Below are 17859 nucleotides of genomic sequence, written 5' to 3' on the forward strand. Positions count from 1 at the left end.
GTCCTTGGCATGGTGAAGGACACAGTTTCTACCTGTACTCAGGGCTCGGCTTGCTGTCGGCGCAGAGTATTTTGGACGGAATCCTTGGCCCGAATGGGCACTAGTGAAGATCTATCATAGTGGAGTAAGGTGACTCTGGAAACGTGCTCTCTCCCATCAATGCATGATGGGTGATGTTGCCACAGACCCACAATGCACCACGCCTCTGGAATATGATAGATGGAGGATATATTCCAAAATGCCCCCCGCCGGGCGGCAGCAGCCATGAATAATTCTGGGCACGCAGCCTCAGTCTGACGCCCCCGGACGCGCCTCAAACTCGCTGTGAAACAGGTTCCGTTTTATTGTTTTTCGTAGAATGGTATGTGCCACTGAGCGCTGCCAAGGTCTGAGCACACCGCTACATAAAAAGTGACAAAGAATCCGCGGTACGAAGCATTGAATCACCAGGGCAATGAATTAATTTCCTAATAGCAGAATTATTCAACAATTGAACGCATAACACTATTAGTTTATAATATTGGCAGCTAATGGATTTACCGGAAGAGAATATTTCAAGGGGGCACCGGCGCCCAGATGGAATGCCAGTTTTTGTGTAATGTGCAGAATAGCGTCCGGTCATTGGAACATTCAAGGCATGCAGATGTAAGGTGGGAACAGAAGCACTGTCCGAAGCTCTGCTAAAAGAAAGCAATGCTTACCAAGAAACAAGCCCGCGAGTGGTGCGCGCGCGCTTGCGAACAGCAGCCCATCTGTTTCCAATTATTGCACCCGCGTCTGGGCACGATAATTGGAAACGGATGCTGCTGCTGCGCGTAACCGCAAGCATTGGGCCGTGGACATCAACATTGGGACAAAAAGGTGGGACAAAAAGACGCCTTTGGCCAATTGCGTGCTGCCTTTTTGCAAAGACGCATGCAAAGGCCAATGGAATATCAGGACTTCGAGCACAAGCTTGCTCTCTCGTGCGCGAAGTGCTGGTCAGCTCTAAGAGGCCCTCTCCTTAGAGCAGCGCATGCGCGCTGCGCTAAGGTTTGACCTAAAAATGGGTATATGTCACATACAATTTTGCTTACTATGGCTGTATTCATTCCTTTCTTCCTTCTTTTTCTTAGCCTTTTTCTTGCCGTTTTGTTTGGGGTAAACCCTTCTGTACACTTGGTGGCAGTGGGTCTCCATCCTGTTGGACGTATTCCTTTGCAGTTAGTGTCTCTTGATTTCCAGTTGCTATTTTGACCTGTTGTTGGATGGCTCTTATTGAATGACCATAAGACTTTGATCTAATCGGCTGCTTCTTTGTTGCGCATGTGGCTTCAAACTTTGGTGGGTGTGTCTCGATGGAGAGCTTTTTTCGTGGTGCAGCATGAGAATATAATTTTCTTTCTGCCAAATCTTTTATTGACTTGGTAGCTTCAAAGATGGCGTGTTGAGCTTAGTTTTATATCATCCAATAACAGTGTCAAGATATTTTGCAAAGTGCTTAACTTATCAATTACTGCACCACAGGACCACTTGATTGGGGAAAGGGGATAAGTGTCCTAGGCTCGAATGATTAACTAGTCTAAGTATGCCAATTTTGTACCTATGCCTGATATAAAGGCTGCTAGTTCGTTCAGCAAATCAACTTGGACATCTAATATATTTGACTGATAGTTCAAGGACTCTACAGAGGTTTGAAAAGTGGTTGATAGTGTAGACCAGGTGTTCTTTAACTTGTTGTCTTGGTTTAAGATAGACACACTGGATGGGGCATTGCTATCAATTTGCTCTTGTTTGCAGTCTTCTTTCCACTGTGGCTGTGTCCATGTTGGTGAGTTAGACAAGGTTGTTGAGTCATATATTTAGTTTTACTGTGATGTCATCTAGCATTGGTCTTAACGAACTGGCTAAGCCGTCATAAAGCTGTTCGTGTGCAGCTGGTCCAAGAGTTCTAATTTAGAATAATTTTTTAAGCTGACCTGAGTCTCATGGTTGTAGTTGAAGACACGGTCTAGTTCGGTTTTAGTAACTGGTGGATGTGACCAACTTTTATCCGCTGACTGGACAGAATTGAATACCCTTATTTGATTTGAGGTGCTTGCTGATGCCTCAAAACTTGCGAATGAACAGGTGATGTTTGGTTGGGCATTCTTACACAGAGTTGAATGAATGTGGGAAATACAGGTAGACTCCACTATATTATAGCTTAAAATTGTGCCGTTTTGGTTCCTCGCCAGAAAATTCATTGGATAAACACTGAGAGGACTGTGAAAAACTGTGCACAAGGACACTATTTGAGACAGTGCTTGGAATGTGCCAGCATCCCTGGAATTAGTATGTAGGATTGTGGTTACAGTCAGCTGTTGTTGAGGATTATCATGGATTTCACACACAGAGTCACTTTTATTTAGTTTCAAGTCCTCTTGATTTGAGAGCGGGATTATGGGTCCTGGTAATCCTGGTAAATCACTTGTGCTTGACAAGATGGGGGCTGGAGGGTCCTTGAGGATTGTGAACTTGTTCAGATTTTCAGTATTTTTGAAAAACATCTGTGCTATTGGAGATATCAGGCTGCCTGTATCCTGAGCTGTTTTTAACTTTGCATTTCTAGTCAAAAACTCCAGCTTTTGCTTCCTCTTCCTGTGGACAGCTTTCCGAGGGGGCATCATCCTGGATTTACCCGATCTGATTGTCTAAAGGAAGTGGTCTTTATAGACTGTAATCTCTAGGAATGTTATTGTTAGGAGGTGGGGATGTGTTAAGTGGTGTGACCGCGGCAAAAGGTGTAGTTACCAGTTGCTTGAGGGTCAGAATAGGTGATTTACGAAGAAGGGATGCGTGCCACATGTGAACTGGTCCAAGAGTCCAGTAAATGAAATACGATGAGGAACGATGTTTTTCTCACATATGTTTTGGCTGCGCAGGGACAGGTAATTATCCGGATTTGGGCAGAAAATGGTGGCAGTGATCACCGCTGTGGAAGCCACACCAGACACAATGTCGCCAAACGGGACTCAACCCAGTGCCGTCAGGACTAACTACTAGCAGCTTGCCAGCATAGGCAGTACCGTTCCGTCTGCTCGACCAAAAGTGCACCAAGTAGGGCTATGGTGCAAGGGATAGCTCAGCTTCGATTCAGTCAGCCCCTAAGCTCCAGACACCTTGGCCACTACCCAGGCTGCTGGTTGCAGCTGCCCGAGTTCTGCCACCCTACCCCACCCGACACCTCTGCCGGCGTTCAACCTGCCGGCTGCAATCGGAAAAAACCTCAAGGCATGGTGACTCCACCTCACTGTTGCACGGTAAGCTGGGGGGTGGTGAACCAAGAGACGGCCTGGTGAGTTGAGCAATTTACAAAAAACAGTGAACCCTAGTATTTGAGAGATCAGGGTAAGAATAGACATACACTAGATTGTTGGTATGTCCTTTGTCCAGCCGGACAGGAATTTATTTTGGAAAATGCACACAAATAGCAATGAATCAGAAGTAATGTCAAGTGGGCACAGCCCGTGACCCACAGGGAACAAGACAAAACAACAGATTTCAGGCAAGAGCGAACAAGGCGGTCTGTGTACTAGTAGTCAGTGTACAGACTTGATTGCGTTAGGGTACTATTGTACAGAGCATTAAGAGCGTTTTAGGAACATATGGTACTAATGTGTCGATGACGTTTCGATGCCAAACCTCAGATACATGGCATCATCTTCAGGACAAGTATATAAATCATGTTTGTCTTGAAAAATATATACAATTGCCTTTCATACATGGCAGAGTAACGGGGGGACCGAGTATCCAGTCAGGAGAGTGAATGTTTTATTTCGGGAAGGAGAGCCCTTTGATGGCGGGTCTTGTTTTGATTCCCGCGTCTGTTACCGATGCCGTCTCAATCGCGGCTCGTATTCAGCTGCCGAAAGCAGGATCGCTTTTCCAGGCGTGCAGGGCGGGGATCGCTGCCAAGCCACTGGTGAGTTGAGCAAGTCAGGTGGATCGGGTGGGTCAGGCATACTGGATGAGGTCGAACAGCCATGCTGCTCTGATGAATCTTCTATACTATTGTATGACATACAGCGTGCTACTTACGTTCCTCCATAGAATTCAGTCAATCAGCAGAATTTAAATTTACGTTGAACTCCACCAGAGAATTAGGCTCTCCAATTCAAATCAGAGAAAGGAGTATAATATTGTTAAATAAATACCCTGGCCATTGTAATTAAGCACAGGAGCACTGATCAGTTGTATCACCCCCTCTGGGCCTATCCAGTCATTGCAAATATTTTAGTTTGACAAATCAGTAAGGAGCTAAAGAATACCAAGTCCAGACAGAATGGGTGCAATATCTAGAACCCGCTAAATGTTTTTGAAAAAAAATGTCTCAAACAATATAAAAATAGCCATAATCTATAGCAGGGTTTGTTCTCAAAATAAAAATTATAGTATGGGTCCATTAAGGGTTATGATGACACAAATATTTTTTTTAAATACAGTATAGGTAATTTTTAGCTACACATGTTTTGAGTCTGTGTCGGGCCAAAATGGAACATGCCCAATCAATTTTTGACTTCATCTTTCTTGCATTGTAGAGTTCTCTCAAGTGGTAGCATGTAACAGATAGTGATAACAACAAAGCAGGGCAGTCGGTGCTCACAGGGTAGATGATTTAAAGAAATGTTTATAAGACAGCAGGTATTGCCATGGACAAAGCAGGCAGTAATGCCCATGACACACAGGTTTGTGTTAGTTCTCCTCAAATCGTAAAAGTAGTGGCTGGTGGAGCAGGCTTCAACAAACTTGCAATGTACATTGTTGGGCTCGATCCTGTGCCTTTGTAGCTGGCCCAGCAAAATGAAGACTACCATTGAGTTGAAATTTTTAAACAGTCATGATGGTTGCTTGAGCATACCTCTGGAAGTGCAGTGTTGGGCAGAGGTATAGACCTCACCCAGGCTTAAGAAAAACAGAGAATGCTATGAAATTACAATGTCCTGAACTGTAGTTGTCTAGAAGCAAAAATGGTTATCATCTTGTGTCTGCAACTAGATAAACTAGGCACAGAACATCAAGCAGCCTCAAAAAATCTTTTAACAATGATCCATGGCTTGAGATGATCAAAATTGTCACATCCTCATGAATGGATACACTGTTCCCCACAGAGTCTATGTTCTGCTTCTTGATGGGTGTCATAGTTCTCAATTTGGCTAACCCATGGCTCGAATGATCCTACTATTGATCAGTCAAAGGATAGGCTGATTTTGTATGCATTTCTTTTTCTGTCCAACGGGCTTGACGGCACGGCTGTTCGACGGGGCAAGTTAGGTGACAAGTGGGTTCTCGACCTTGATGAAAGTGTGACTACATGTGAGACCCACCCTGAACAGACCATAAAGCACCTAGCTAAATAGTTCTAGGTTATCACTAATTTGACACCAGTTGAGAGGTAGTCCCTCTGTTTATATCTAAACCCACCCAGCACTTACTATTTGCAGTGTAGGAGGCATCGACACGGCCCTGACAAATGCCTTAGACCCGCGGCTGATTAGAGGTAGAAACATGTTGGCATAATTATTTGTACAGTGACGCATACTGGCTATTACAACTAAGTATGCCTCCTGTATTTACCCCATGGTAATCTTTAAATCAACCAGGGATACCACCAAATTAAAGGATACTTTAGTGGATTATCCCATGTTTTTTTAAAGTCATAAACTCGACCTAAATCACTGTCCTGAGAGAAAAAATATCTAAGAACTCCTTCAGAAAAGCCCTATTCTGAGGTGGAGTCCCCCCTCGTAGTAACAATTTACCAGGGTGGGACGAGGTGGCAAATGATGAAGCATGTCACATTTCATGAGGGAGCCATCCTTGTCCAATTCTTGGAATTGCCTTGAATTTAGGTAACAAACAACTAGCAGCATACAGAGATCATTGGATCTCTGATACTAACCTGCTGACTTGCTGATTAAACAAACAGCATTTCTCTGAGGGTATCAAGCCAATTGTTGTGTTTGTTCTTGTTGGCAAGAAAGCTCTTTTCTGGTTAAGAATCCGAAATGGTGATGTCATCAACATAATGCACTGAGCAAGCACCAGATGAAAGTGAGCGAGCTAGGTGAAGCAGTTCACTAGTATCTAAATAATACACTCTTTCCAGTAAAAGCAAATATTGACAGTGAGAATAAAACCTAGCCAAATAGTCCAAGTAAGGAGGCTTCAGACTCTGGAAGAACTATTTAAAGCATAGCACAATCATGCACTCCAAAATGTACTTAATAGCCACATCTATCAAGGAGAAATAACATTTATAACATTTAGGAAGGAAAATGCAAAAGACCTAACATTTAGCCAGCTCTTTGTATATGATAACTATTCGTTAAAAAAATAATAAGGGGAGTGGTATGGTACATGTTGCACAGCCCTAAATATATGGCTAAACCGAGGGGGGGGGGAACATTTACAGTCAGCCTAAACACGGGGCTAGGCTTATGTCGGACCTGACCCACAAAGAAATGTTATTTGGTAAAAAATCTACATAATTTTTGCTAATTCACAAACATTTACATTTGCATTCAAGACTTTTAATGTAACTGTGTCTGACGACTGTATTTCATTAATCGATTTGCTACTTGGATATGGGATCAATTTCTTGGAAACTATAGCTACTTGGCCAGAGAATGTTATGTTTTGAACTTCCTTTGTAAAGAGGCAGTTTAGCATCAGGTAAAACTGATCTTGCACCACTGTTAAGAGTCTGTAAACGTTCTATTAACTTTTTTCCCCGTATGAACTGCTCCTCCTTTCACGAGAATGGATTGTCTTTATTGTTCCCTGATCGGCGATCTCATTTTGTAAGCAAACCGTCTTCACTCACTTACCCTCCCAATGACTTGCTCTCTGAAGAATGCTGCACGTGCACAGGTTGTTAATCGAGAGCTGGTTGCTCTGAGTACAACTCTATTAAGGAATTCCTTATGTTTTTTGTCAAATCAGGCGATTGGTGCATCTTGGAGCAATAAAGTATTTTTATGTTTAAGATTGTGTTGGGAATGCCGTTCAAGCTGTCAAAACACAGAGAGTACAGATTCTACACCGTCACTGTAATATTTTCTGCTGAATCTTTGATAACATGGCTGCAAAATGAAGCTGGGTGTCGTGTTCCACAGGTCTGGGCACAAACAGGAAATACTGGCTCCAAGGTTTTCTCCCTATCTTGTATATATCTTTATAGAGAAATGGCATCAACATGGCATCTGCAACCGTACACGAATTACTGTCAATTGTGGATAAGATGCAATGTTCACAACGCAATTTTAAACCATTGATGATAAAAAAAACTGCATTAAGGATTCTGGTTCCAACTAGAAAACCACCCGGCTTTCCAGCCATATGAAATGGATACTCAATAGGGAGAGTGAAAATCTATACTGTTTTGGAGTTACCTTTCTTGATTGCTCAGTTTGGCAAACATGGTTTCCACCAATGCCGGGCATTTGAGGAAATGGTTGGTTACAATCAGGAACCTGAAAAACAATAAGGAAAGTCAAACACTTTGGTCAACAGCTTAAAACGTTACAGACAACCATGTTTGTTTGATCTTGTAAAGCTTGTAAGTAGGCAGCATTCATTATACACAAACTCTTCTCTTAATGGATGCACCATGGAAAATAATTTGAAAAGGGGTGCGTGTGGGACCAGTCATTCTTCACATAAACCTTTAATGCGAATATCAGATTTCATCCCTCAAGAAAATACATTAAGTGACCCTTACTTTAATTACAGGTGGGTGCGTGGCCTGGAAATATGGCCGACCACACTCTCTGAGGTTTGCTCCGGCAGCTGCTCTGGAAATCCTGCATCATCGTGGCATAGGAGTGCCCGACCGTGAACCCCCAAAATACATTGCACCTGTACAGGATGAGCACTGGTCAACGGCCCACATCCAAATCTGTACTAGATCCCCTGTAACGAGAGCAACTTGGAGGAAGCTGACCCACGCCTGCACTAACAAATTGGCCACAAACAACAGCCAGTGCCTCGGAGATCCCTGACTCGCAAGGCAGCTCCAGAAGGGAGAGGCGACCTTGGAGGCGAGACAGGCATGGCGGACCAGCAGCACACCACCTGGGGCCTGCAGGATTGCAGACTGGAGGACGTCCTGGTCTGCTGTCGCATTGAGAATGGTGATATGCGGCTGGAGCAGGGATGGTAGCGAGGAGGAGCTTCTCATTGCAGGCCTGCACAAAGCTCCCGGCTCCCTCCGACTGATGAGCATGGAGACTGACCTGCCCTGCTGCCTGGCCTGGGAACAGTGCACTGCAGCCAGTGAAGGCTGACCCCCCACATCCCCCCACCGCCGCCTGGCAGGTGGAAGCAGCCACACAAGAGGAGCAGCAAATCACCCAGCAGCACCACCAGCTCATTATCCTAACTGGGGACATTACTAGTAACCCGCAGGTGTAGTTTGGAGTTCACCTGGGGCGTGCCTTTAACCCTGTTGGCAGCACAGGTGCGAATGGACTGCTGGGACAGGTGGGATAGGGCACCTGGCCACGTGCTGAGTCTTGGATGCAATGCACTGATAATCCTTGCGGCTCAGGAAAGTCGTGTTAATACTTGGCAACCCCCCATACTGTCTCCCCTCCTGCTAAACATGGAGTACTGCGCACATAGAGGCCACTTGGCTGTGGAGGTGTATGTTAAGATATGGGAGGGGGCACTGTCATGCTGCAGGAGCTGTCTCTCCATCTTCGAGACTGTGCCGGAAACCCTGGATCCCCCCAAGCATGGAGAGACCAGAGTGAGTGCACCTACAACCGTCCCTCCCACTGCAGTGCTATCGAGGAGTACAACTTGGGGAGCAACCATTATCCACGCCAGATGCAACAGACTCGCATAGACCAGGACGTCGGGGGAACTAGAAGTGGTTAAAAGTGCACGAACAAAGGAGATGACACCACCACTCGGATGAAAGCGACGCAAAAGCCCTCGGGTGCACACATCCTGATGGCCAAAGGAGCAAACAGGCCACAAGTTGGGACATAAAATTGACACATTGGCTCTCGAGATAAACCTAGAAAAAACAGATCAGCACAAGGTGAATGAGCGCTCACGAGCCACGGTAAAGGTGGTACAGCACCCGAAGGCAGAGGTGGCAAACTTACGGATTACAGAACATACTGCTGCGGATCAGGGTCTTCGGTTGGAGGACAAATTGGAGGACCTGGAGGGCAGGTCCTAACGAAGCAACCTCCGCTTCATCAGATTTCCACAATGAGTGGAGGGCAAGGCACCCAAACTGTTCCTTGAGCGATGTAAACAAAGCGACCATGTCACTCCTATCCTGTCCTCTCTTCGCTGGCTTCCGATCGAGGCAAGATCTATTTACAAAACTGCCTGCATCACACACAAAGCCTTGCACATGTCCTCCCCTCGTTACCTGGCGAATAATTTGAACTTGTCCAGAGGCTCTCGACCTTCCTGCAATGCGGAAAAGCTTCTGCTGGAGGCCCCATACTTCAAAAGGGAAGGATCGATGGTAAAATCCTTCTCAGGCAATGCAGTGAGAATCTAGAACTCGCTTCCCCCATTGCTCCGTGCCACATCCTCTACCCGGATCTTCAAAGCTGACCTCAAATCTCTTCTCTTCCAAAGACACTTTCAGAACTAATACTTTCCTTCTCAAGCCCCTCTAGGAAGTTCGCTCATCATTGTAAATTTGTATTTTTTCTTGTACATTCCTCACCCTTGCATGCTGTGTTGGATTTTGTGTTTGTGTACCCTTCCTTTTAAGTCTCCTGTTTATCTTTGTAATGTTCTATTGTGTAACACTTTTCTCTTGAAAAGTAACTGGATCTATTGTACAGCGCTCTGACACCTTCGGGTAATGTCCGCGCTCTATAAAAATGCACTAAATAAATAAATGTACACAGGAGGCACTGGAGCCTGCAGGCCTCTCCCAGATGTTTGTGATAGAGAGAGAGCACAGGGCATTTGCTCCGGCTGCACTTCCTGGAGCTCCCCTATGCCTGCTAAAATACTGAATTACAGGGACAGGAATGCTATCCTGCGAGCAGTGACGATTGATTGGGACCCCAGCTATGAGGGTGAAACCATCCGCATCTTCCTGGATTACACACAGAAGGTACACCAACAGTGCAAACCGTGAAACAGAAACTGCAACTGTAATGTAATGCAAATATATGCACCTTTTTCTTGCCGCCCATATGGTCCACCCTGGGGGAAGTTGCACTTCTTCCATGCCCGGATGACATGCGGAACTGGCTGGGAAAACAAGGGCTGTGGTGACGACTGGTAAGTCGGGTCGCCCCCATGGAGACAATCGTGAAATACGCCTGCCCCAACAGGGGATCCAGTCCGGAGAAAGGATGGCTACACCAAAGGAGCGGCTGATGGTTTGCAAGGATGGCACGTTGGACTTGGTTACTAGGCCCTCATTCACTGAACTGCCATCTCCATGAGAGATGAACCTTCCTCGAAAGGCGGAGGACCCGGACAAGGGGACAACGGAGTCAGGCCCTGGACAGTGAGTAAAAGACACCCCTATGAATAAGGAGAAATTCGGGGAAACATTTCAATGCTGTGCAGGGCTGAATTCTGTCCCAGATTGCAGGTGGGTGAGGTGATCGGTTGTGAAGGATACATCATATTAAAATGTACGTTTTCAGTCATCATTGACACTTGATTTCTGGAGGGGCCTTACGACTGCTCAGCCAACTAGAAGCGCCTTGAGCGTGAACCCCATACAGAGATTGGGGACGGCAGGGGTAAGAGCCACAGAGCAGTTCCATTGCGTGCCTGTGCCGAGCCCACACCTAAGCAAGCAGCACTTGGGTGATTGAGGGATCAGCTCCTGAGGTGCACACCTGGGTAATTGCAAGCCTGTTGGCACTCACGAGTTGAGGTTCGTCCCCATATTGTGTTAAGAGCGTAGCTGAGTTAACTACCTTGTGTTAGGCTCTCACCATGGTTTGGGTGAGATGGGGAAGCCGGAGTTGGCTAGATAGGAGGGTGTTTACCAGGGTGGGGGGGGTGTTGGGAAGTTTATTTAATGCACACCATACACATGCAGTGCAGGAGAGGTAGCACATAGAACGAATAGTGTTCTGCCTGATGGGACTGTGGACCTCGGCTGGCTCCACAGACACACACTTACATTTGACATGCAAAATTGGTGCCACACACAGGCCCTCACTAAGACCAGCCGCATGGAACGTACGTGGCCTTAACACCTACACCTACCAAAACAATATAGGACACATGCCTACTTCAGGTGCTATGGGATAGCCATGTGACAGGAAACACATAACAGAGGAGGAGGCAGGGAAACTGAGGAAAGAATTGCGTGGTCAGCTGTTTTCCACATATTCCTCCTGTGCCCAGAAATTTGCTATATGGGTGGTGTCTGGGGTGCCCTTTCAACATAGACACTCCACAACAGATGTCAAGGGTCGCCATATTTTGGTTTACAGATTACTGGACAGGGTGGAGGTGGACTCTCTAAACTCATATGCACCTAACATTGATGACAAAGACTTCTGTCTTGCTACACAATGCTCACCCATATGCCGCTCTCCAACTAATTTGGGCTGGAAAATGTAACTCCATTTTAGATGGTGATGTAGGTAGCTCCCCTCTACCCTCCAAATACCACACTAAACCCAAAATGTCAGAGGCATTACTAGAGGTCAAGGAACGACTGGACTGCAGATAAACAATACTCATGTCTCTAGCGCACACTTCAGTCGGACTAGACTGTATCCTTGTAACTAGGGAGTTTAGCCTTCGGAACCAAACACTCTGTTACCTCAATAGGTTCCTCTCTGATCAATCCCAGCCAGCTATAGACTACGAGAGATGAGGGCCTCAAGCGTAGACGCTGACTTGGCAGCTACATCCAGAAGCCGTCACGGATGAAGTCTTTACAGCAATGATACAAGCGGCCATAGAAGAGTATGTAGACAATATTTGGGGGACCACGGAGACACGTGTGACAGAATGGGATGCATTGAAAGCAGTCCTCCGTGTCGAATGCATGTCCAAGGTATACTGTATCACCAACATTTCCGACGGACAGTGATGCGACAGAAGACTCAACTTGCAGGACTGCAGGCCCGAGAGGGGACGGGAGATGAACGAACGGAGGAGGCATTGGATCTTCAGAGGGACATGGCAGACACGTAGGATGCCCTGGATCAGCACAGCCTCGGAGACTACAGGCAGAAACTGCACAGAGAGGAGGACACATCAGGAACCCTGCTGGCTTAGCTGCTGAAGCAAGAAGCCTTGACCTCATCGATCCTAACGCTGAATAGGCCCGACGGGACTGCGACAATGACAGAATCTGCCATAAACGAAACACTAGCAGCTTACTTGACTGCCCTTTATGTGAATTCGGACCCTGTGGATCTGGAGCAGATCCAATCATTCCTATGGCGACTCTGATTACTGCAGCTCTCCAAGGCAGACGTTCACGCCTTGTAATTAGAGATCACTCAGGGAGAGGTGATGGCTGTGATCCATGCATTGCCCATATGTAAGACCCCTGGCGGGGATGTTTTCCTTACGAATTCTATCAAACGTACTCTGTCATCTGTTGAAAAGAACATTTGTAGTCACGAGGTAAACCAAAGTTTAGGTTTATTTATAAGCTACAGGAAGGTAGTTGCATGTAGATAAGTTGTTACAAGATGATTTATGGTTAGTTCAAGGCCCCACAAGGAGCTGCATCTTTGCTGCTCAGCCACCTCTCACCAACTGTCATTCCTCCAGTCCACCAGGCACACCAACATTCCACACAGTTATCAGGCATTCCAAGGTTCCATACATACACACACGCATACTGGATGAGCAGAAGGAAATGTAAGTACAACAACATCCTAGCAGACAAACTCGTGGAAATTTACTTAGAGGCCAAATATAGTAACCATTTGCCAGATACAATGAGAGAAGGCATTATAGTTATGGTGGCAAAACCTGTCAAAGACCCAAAAGACATGGGCGCATACCATCCACTGTCCATGGCTAATACAGGCACTAAATCCTCATCAAACATTAGCTAACCGATTATTGCCCAGAATAGGAACACTAGCACATGAGCACCAGTGTAACTTTATAGCAGGGCGCAACAGGTTCATGAACATATGTTGTCTCGCCCATGTCATGGCCTTGGTTGAGCAGACCCTGGACGAGTGCGCCCTTGTGTCACCTGACAATGAAAAAGCATTTGATTCCCTGGGATAGGACTATATGTTTGAGGTCCTCAGGGCAATGGGCATTAGCACAAACTTTCTCTGCTGGGTCCGACTGCTGTATAGAAACCAGATGTCAAGAGTTTGATCAGGTGGCCATCGATCCCGCAGCTGGAAGGTGGGGAGGGATACTATGCGAGCATGTCCGTTGTCACCTCTACTCTTTGCATTGGCAATACAGCCATTCACAATTTGGCTATGGAGCCATGGGGCATACGAGTGAGTAGAATTGTGCATGTAGTATCCATGTATGTGGATGAGGAGCTAGTACATGTCACATGGCGCAGGGAGTTGAAGCCAATGCTACTGCAGGGATTTGACACATTTGCGAGTGTCTCGGGCCAGTACGTAATAAACAGGTACAAAATTCTACCTTACCCCCCGGCTGGGATTTGCAGCTGTGAAGCAATTGCAGCTGCCTTATCTAGGCCTAACATGCAAGAGCTCGACTTTTAGATACCTGGAGATCTGGGTCACGCACACGGTACCAACACACTATGAGCACAATTTGGGTAAGGCACTACAGGGGAGTAGAGCCTCCGTACAATTTTGGATATTCCGCTCTCAGTGAGGGGTAGAGTGGTGCTAGCAAAAAAGGTTCTCCTACCATGCTGCTTATACCTGTTGCAGAATTCAATATACCCATTCGAGAGGCCTGTATTTTGGGAGATGGATGGACTGCTAACTCCTCTCGTTTGGGCAGGAAAGAGAAGTAGAGTATGCCTGTCAGTACTTAAGCTGGATCAAGTCGATGGGGGCCTGGAACTGTCGGATCTCGAGCTCTACTGTAGTGCTGCACATTGTAGCATGCAGCAGAATGGTGTTCTGGGGTGCTAAGTGGGAGGCCACACTGATCAAAGAGGGACTCCCACATGGGCCCTACCAACCTATTTAATGAACCCCCTCATACATTGTGACTGACAAAACAAGTGGGTTCAGCATGGGCAGCAGCACTTAAAAGTGTACTGAAATGGCAAATCTTTAGTAGAGTGCGCAGGCAAGGGATGCTGATCTACCGACCCCACTGATGGAAAAATTGGCAACACCTTGTGCGCAAGTGCAGGAGGTGGCGAGTAATGTGCGTTTTACACTGACACACTTCAACTACCTTCACTGCACCTATGCCTGCCAGATTGCAGAAGATTACCCGGTCAGGACTTCAGAATGTCAGGGGTGAGCCCAGTTCCTGCATATGGCATGGTGCTGCAGCAAACTGCGAGAGTACTGGGAAAAGGTGACCATGCAGCTGGGGAGAGTGATACACATTGTATTTGAGATAACTGTTCGTCAATTCATGCGTAGTCCCGAGGCCCAAGCATGCACAAATTTGCAGTTGCGCCTACTACTGTTTTAGCACTATATAGCAATACATTAACTTTCCACGAGGGGACCGACCATCCCTAAATGGGGACGAGACATGCTAGAGGCCCTCGATCAGGGTCACCAAGAATGGAGCCCAGCTGAGGATAGCTCTACGACCTGACGAGAGCTGGGAGACGACTAGACTCATGATCGGACATGTCCCACTCATCAAGACGATATGCGGAGAAAGGCAGATAGCAGACGGCCATAAAGGATGGGAGTGGGTGGGCAATACAGCACGAGGTGTGCTGGGAGGCGGTATATAGCTTACAACTATTATTGGTGTACAACCCTAAGACGTGCAGCATAAAAAATATTGACATTATTGAATCGCTGTGCTAGTGCGAGCAATCGTTACTATATCTTCTGATGTAGCGACAAAATCACAAATATGAAGATGTTTAAAAAAAATTACAATAAACTGCCAATTCCTGTACTATAACTGGCTTACACAAAATGCGTCTAAACCCGAACAATTGAGTATTATTAGGACAAAAAAAAAACAGATCTTCTAGCTTCTGGCCATCCAGGACGTGGCTGGATTAATTCCGGTTTGTCTGGTCAGACATTTGGGTATTAAAAGTGGCAGACAATTCTCCTTGTCTTGACAAGTGTATGTGGTATCCAGATCTTATGCTCCCTCCTTATAAGTGTTGTAAAGAATATGTAATAATCGTATTCCCTTTTTAGGTTAGACCATGACAGTAGACTTTAACTTGGATTACTTAACTATTTTATTTGCCATAGAAAATCGCAGCAGGTCTGTTGGAAGGGATAACACTACATTCAGATTCCTGTCAGCACTGTAGTGCCTACCTGTTTCATGTCACATAATATTAAAAATACATTGGGTATCATTGGCAGCGAATGCTACAAGGAAACAGATTATATTGCATCCAGATCCTCTTATCTAAGGCTGTTTCAGGCACCAATACTTTGCATTGTCAATACTGGTGGTTGAGCCTCCTCTGTTTGACAGTCACGTTGGGTTACTCAATACTGTGGAAGTCCCCAGTGTGGCTGGATGTTTCAACGTGAATCAACAGCACGGTAACATCCTTACAAATAAAGAACCCAATACCTGCAAAGTTTAAGGGAACATCCATACATATTCTGAGAAAATGCATATATCCTCACATATAATTATATTATATATTCTAAAAAGCAACACAGTAGTTTGTGAAATGTATTCAAACGTAATTATGCTGATAAAGGATGTAATTAAGGCAAGCACTGAATATTTCCCTGAAATTCACCTTAGCAAGCAGCCTTCGTAGGTACTTGTTGTTGCCATCTACAGGACTCCTCCACTGGAAGGCACCTCCTAGCCAACAGACAGCCACTCCCTATCGCCCTACATTCAAGATTTAATAAAAAATCCATCCCCACCATAGTTAAGGCAACATATATGACAATCTATCCCTCTTGTAGCCCTTCCCATGACTGGCATCCTGGCACCTTGGCAGTTCCTCTACCCGCGACCCCTGCCATGGGATTACATATCAAGCGTGAAATACTCGATATATGCACAGAAATAGAAACAGGGAAACCCTTAAGATCAAAAAAGGGACCAAGCGTAGTAGTAATTTTAATAGACAGCGGTCCCTTTAAATCGAAAATTAATACAAATGTAGCCAAAATATCACAATCAAGATTGGCTCCGTTTGTGTCTGAATTGATAGCATCGAGAAATGTATTCACAAGTAATGAAAAACATAACAAAATATACAAAGTGAGTGAGCTAGACGTGACAGGGTAATGGGAAATCAGCCGATTTCCTTACCACAGGCAAGTCACTTAAAAGTGACTTTTAGGAAGAAAAAATGTAAATATGTCAAAGTCGCAATGAAAAATACATTTTGAACTCCACATATATAATGAATTACAGTATAGAGTTAAGATGTAGTTGTCGACGAAGTTTTGATCCCAAGAGAGGTTCTGGGATCATCATCTGGACTGAAAAATAGAGTAAATGTCTGGGAAGTAGCCAGGGTAAGTGAAGGGAAAGAGGAAGGGGAAAGAAGCAAAGGGAAATGAGGGGGAAATAAAAGGGAAAGAGTTTAAATTGTGGAGGTTCGAACACAGTCATCCAATAAGAAACGTGGAATTACCACATGGGTAACTAAATATAACCTTACATACACGCGCTGGCGCCAAGGTGTGGGAGTAGTGGAGAGTGTGAAAATTAAGAATTCCAGAAGAGCATTGCAGTGAAAGTCGTGGAAATTATTGCGTGATACTTCCAACTAGATGATAGAATTAATTTGGGTCTGGGTCAGGCCTATTATTGGTATTGGTAGTCATGGCCTTCTTTGTGTTGTGTATCCGAAGTCTCACCATTGGTAATATCTCTGCCGTGTTTGCCTGTCTCCTGGTGCACTGTACTAACGTGGGGGTCGAGCGTGGGGGTCGCGTAGTACTCCGGTTGGCTTGGCGTCCCTGATCCTTGTCTAAAAAAATCAGTGTTGCTGTTCCCATTTCTGGATGTGCTTGGACCTTCACCTGAGTCCGAAAGATAGGATGAATCAGCAGAGGTGTCAGAGAACCGTACAATGTTCTGTTGTTTGTTAAATCTACCCAACGGGCGTTGTGTGTGTGGTCCCAGGTATGCTTTATTGGAATAGAAGTCTTTGACTAAGATGGGGTAAGTTCTCTCAATCTTGTAGTTTTTTTACTTCTCATTTTACTTTGGTGATTTTCTTGTTCTGTTCTATTCTGTAGAATTCAGAGATAGTTTTTTCAACCTTGTCCAAAAGTGTTTTTGCGTCTTTGATGCTACTGTCTTCTTTGATTTGTTTTTCAATGTCATTTATTTCGATCTCAAGTTTGTTAATTTCCTCTGTAGCTATATCAATGCCGAAGACCATCCAGTGTCTTGAGCACGTTTTACCAATGTAGCTAAACCCAGTGAGATATTTCTTAATGCAAGTGAAAACTCCAGGGGTGTTGCGTCCTTGCAAGTCTGCAGGTATTGTGTCAGTTTTCAAGTACTCAAGGAGCATTCATACCATCTGTTGCAGCCTAATAAATTTCTTGGTAGTTTTCTCTAACTGTTCAAAAATAGAGCTTTCTGTTGTGCTAGAAGTATCCAGTGGTCCAGAGAAGAGAGATGGACCCTCCAAAATCTTTTTAATTTAATCGTCAGTGTATAGGGAAGCGTGGTGTGACATACGTCTAAGTTTAAAAGGTAATAAATGCAAAGTGTAGGGGAGGGGGGGAGGGTGGTGGTGTAGCAGAAGGGGGGGGGAGGAGGGAG

General features: G+C 45.4%; 1 protein-coding gene across 3 annotated transcripts in view; it reads right to left on the minus strand.

The window, feature by feature from the left end:
- LOC144811058 (ataxin-10-like) overlaps positions 1–17859 on the minus strand; it is a 1101028-nt gene that overhangs the window by 524489 nt on the left and 558680 nt on the right. For all 3 annotated transcript variants that reach the window (XM_078673828.1, XM_078673826.1, XM_078673827.1), the window contains one exon: positions 7413–7493. In XM_078673828.1, the coding sequence (XP_078529954.1) occupies positions 7413–7493 (81 nt within the window). The remainder of the gene's footprint in view (positions 1–7412; positions 7494–17859) is intronic.

The sequence above is a fragment of the Lissotriton helveticus genome, chromosome 1_1 (genome assembly GCF_964261635.1).
Source record: "Lissotriton helveticus chromosome 1_1, aLisHel1.1, whole genome shotgun sequence".
Classification (NCBI taxonomy): Eukaryota; Metazoa; Chordata; class Amphibia; order Caudata; family Salamandridae; genus Lissotriton; species Lissotriton helveticus.